Source organism: Cariama cristata, unplaced genomic scaffold, assembly GCF_000690535.1.
Source record: "Cariama cristata isolate BGI_N322 unplaced genomic scaffold, ASM69053v1 Scaffold46203, whole genome shotgun sequence".
NCBI lineage: Eukaryota > Metazoa > Chordata > Aves > Cariamiformes > Cariamidae > Cariama > Cariama cristata.
In genome coordinates, this window is record NW_009607525.1 from 3,345 (window position 1) to 5,357 (window position 2,013).

General features: G+C 43.6%; 1 protein-coding gene across 1 annotated transcript; it reads right to left on the reverse strand.

The window, feature by feature from the left end:
• Positions 1 to 222: 222 nt before the first annotated feature.
• Positions 223 to 1,580, reverse strand: LOC104154745 (transcription factor Sp3; the record flags this gene model as incomplete). The annotated part of the gene is made up of 1 exon (XM_009696739.1): positions 223 to 1,580. A coding segment is annotated over exon 1 (781 nt), but the record flags the coding sequence as incomplete, so codon positions are not given.
• Between the last annotated feature and the right edge of the window lie 433 nt (positions 1,581 to 2,013).

Genomic DNA, 2,013 nt, shown 5'->3' on the forward strand with positions numbered 1-2,013 from the left:
TGGGAGTTATAGGAGCTTATACTAAAACAAGTGAGGTGGGTCTATGTTCTACTATTACAGTGGTTTCTAATGGAACAGTAATTTCAAATAAAATCTACCATCACTATGTTTAACCCACTGTATTTTGTGGGCTTCCACAGCAAGACAGTAACATTACAATTATCACCATTTAAACATGCAATAATCAAAAACACTTTTCTGTAAAAAGAGTAAAATAAATACCTGCGGGACTGCCAGCATTTTCTCCTTGATGCAGCTGAATACCAGCAGAATCTATAGAGTTTACTGTAACTGTCTGTAGATTTGGCAATTGAGCAGTGCTTAGACTAACTGGAGTTGACGTCAACGCCCCACCTGCTGCAACTTGACCAAGAGTGAGAGTCTGCACAGGGGTTAGAGTTATTTGTTGACCAGGTGCATTCTGAATTTGCAAGTTCTGCAAGTTCTGAACTCCTTGCACTTGAAATGTCTGCCAGGTTATCTGCCCAGAAGGGGTCACTGTTTGTGCCTGAATTAAAAAAGTTCCAGGATTCAGCTGCAGTTGAAGATTTTGAAGAGCCTGTTGAGATATACTTTGACTCGCCTGCACACCATGGATTGTCTGTTGCGCAATACCTTGTACAATCTGGGCTTGACTGGTTGGCTGCTGAGACTCTTGCAGCTGTATGTGTTGTACAATTGGCTGTGCTGTGGAGACCTGAATATTCTGAGCCTGCGTGTCATCAGAGACTGATGTCTGGATGTAATTTCCCTGAAGATCAGAACTATGAACTTGACCACTAGTCGTGGTCAAGTTGTTTGCATTTTGTTCCAATATACTTGAACTGTCTATGGTAACGGGCAATTGTGATGAAGATGATGTTGGCACAAATAAGTCATTATCAGTGGCTGTTTCTGTAATTTCAGGAGAAACTTGCTCACCAGTCCGTTCGGAATTATCTGAACTATCCATGGCCTGTCCAGTATTTATCAAGTGCCCATCTGCATTAATGCCTGCTGTCATGGTTTGAGAACCACTGCCAAGTCCCAGAGAATCTAGATCAACACTGTTGATGGGTACAAAAGTAATATTTCCTGGCAGTCCAAGAGGGACGTTAGCAACTACTTGCGCTTGGCCAGGGAAAGATGAACCACCAATTGCAACTCCCTGAACCTGGACTTGACCAGACTGTGATAAGATATTCTGAATATTAGCTGAAGGTGTTCCAGAGGCAATGATGGTTTGATTAGAGCCAGGAATGATCTGAATTTGACCAGTTTCTTGATTTATACTGCTATTATCAGAAGAGGCTGCAAAGCCAAGTTGAACCTGCTGACCATCCGCTGTCTGGATCTGGGGTATTACTTGGTATTGTACGTTAGACACTGTACCATTCGACGAATCTGATCCTGGTGCAACAGAAAAGATTTGTTGATTTTGCAAACTCTGAATAGGAAGGACATACTGCCCACTTGAAGTTACTGTGGCAGCACCTGGAATCTGTACTATATTACCAGCTTCATCCTTTATAGTGGCAGGAGCTGCAGACAAGACCTCCCATCTATTTGGAGTTCCTGTTAATTGCACAGAAGCCAAATCCGCTGTCTGAATAAAAAGAAAAAAGAAAAGACAAAATTAAAACAAGAGACGTACAGACTATATGCTAGAACAGTCATGCAATTCAATACTAGATTGATACGCTACTGGAAAACATGCAGTGCAGTCCATATGAACAACAGGAACTGAATTAGAACTATGAAATACAGATTTTGTAAGTGAGCTAATGCCTAAGTCAGGGTAACCAACCTGCAGGTCGTCAGCTGCATGCTGCTCGCAAGCAGGTCAAATGCAGCTCCTGTGCCATGGCTACATCAGGTGACCAGCAGCAGGGTTATTCTGGTGTGGGGGCTGCTGGATAATCCAAATCCCTGGCTGTGGGAAGAAGGGAGCTGGCAGGGGCTGCTGCAGCTCTCATCACCAGGTTACCCTGGGACTCAGCTACGCCCTTTACCTAGCCCAGCACCTATCACACA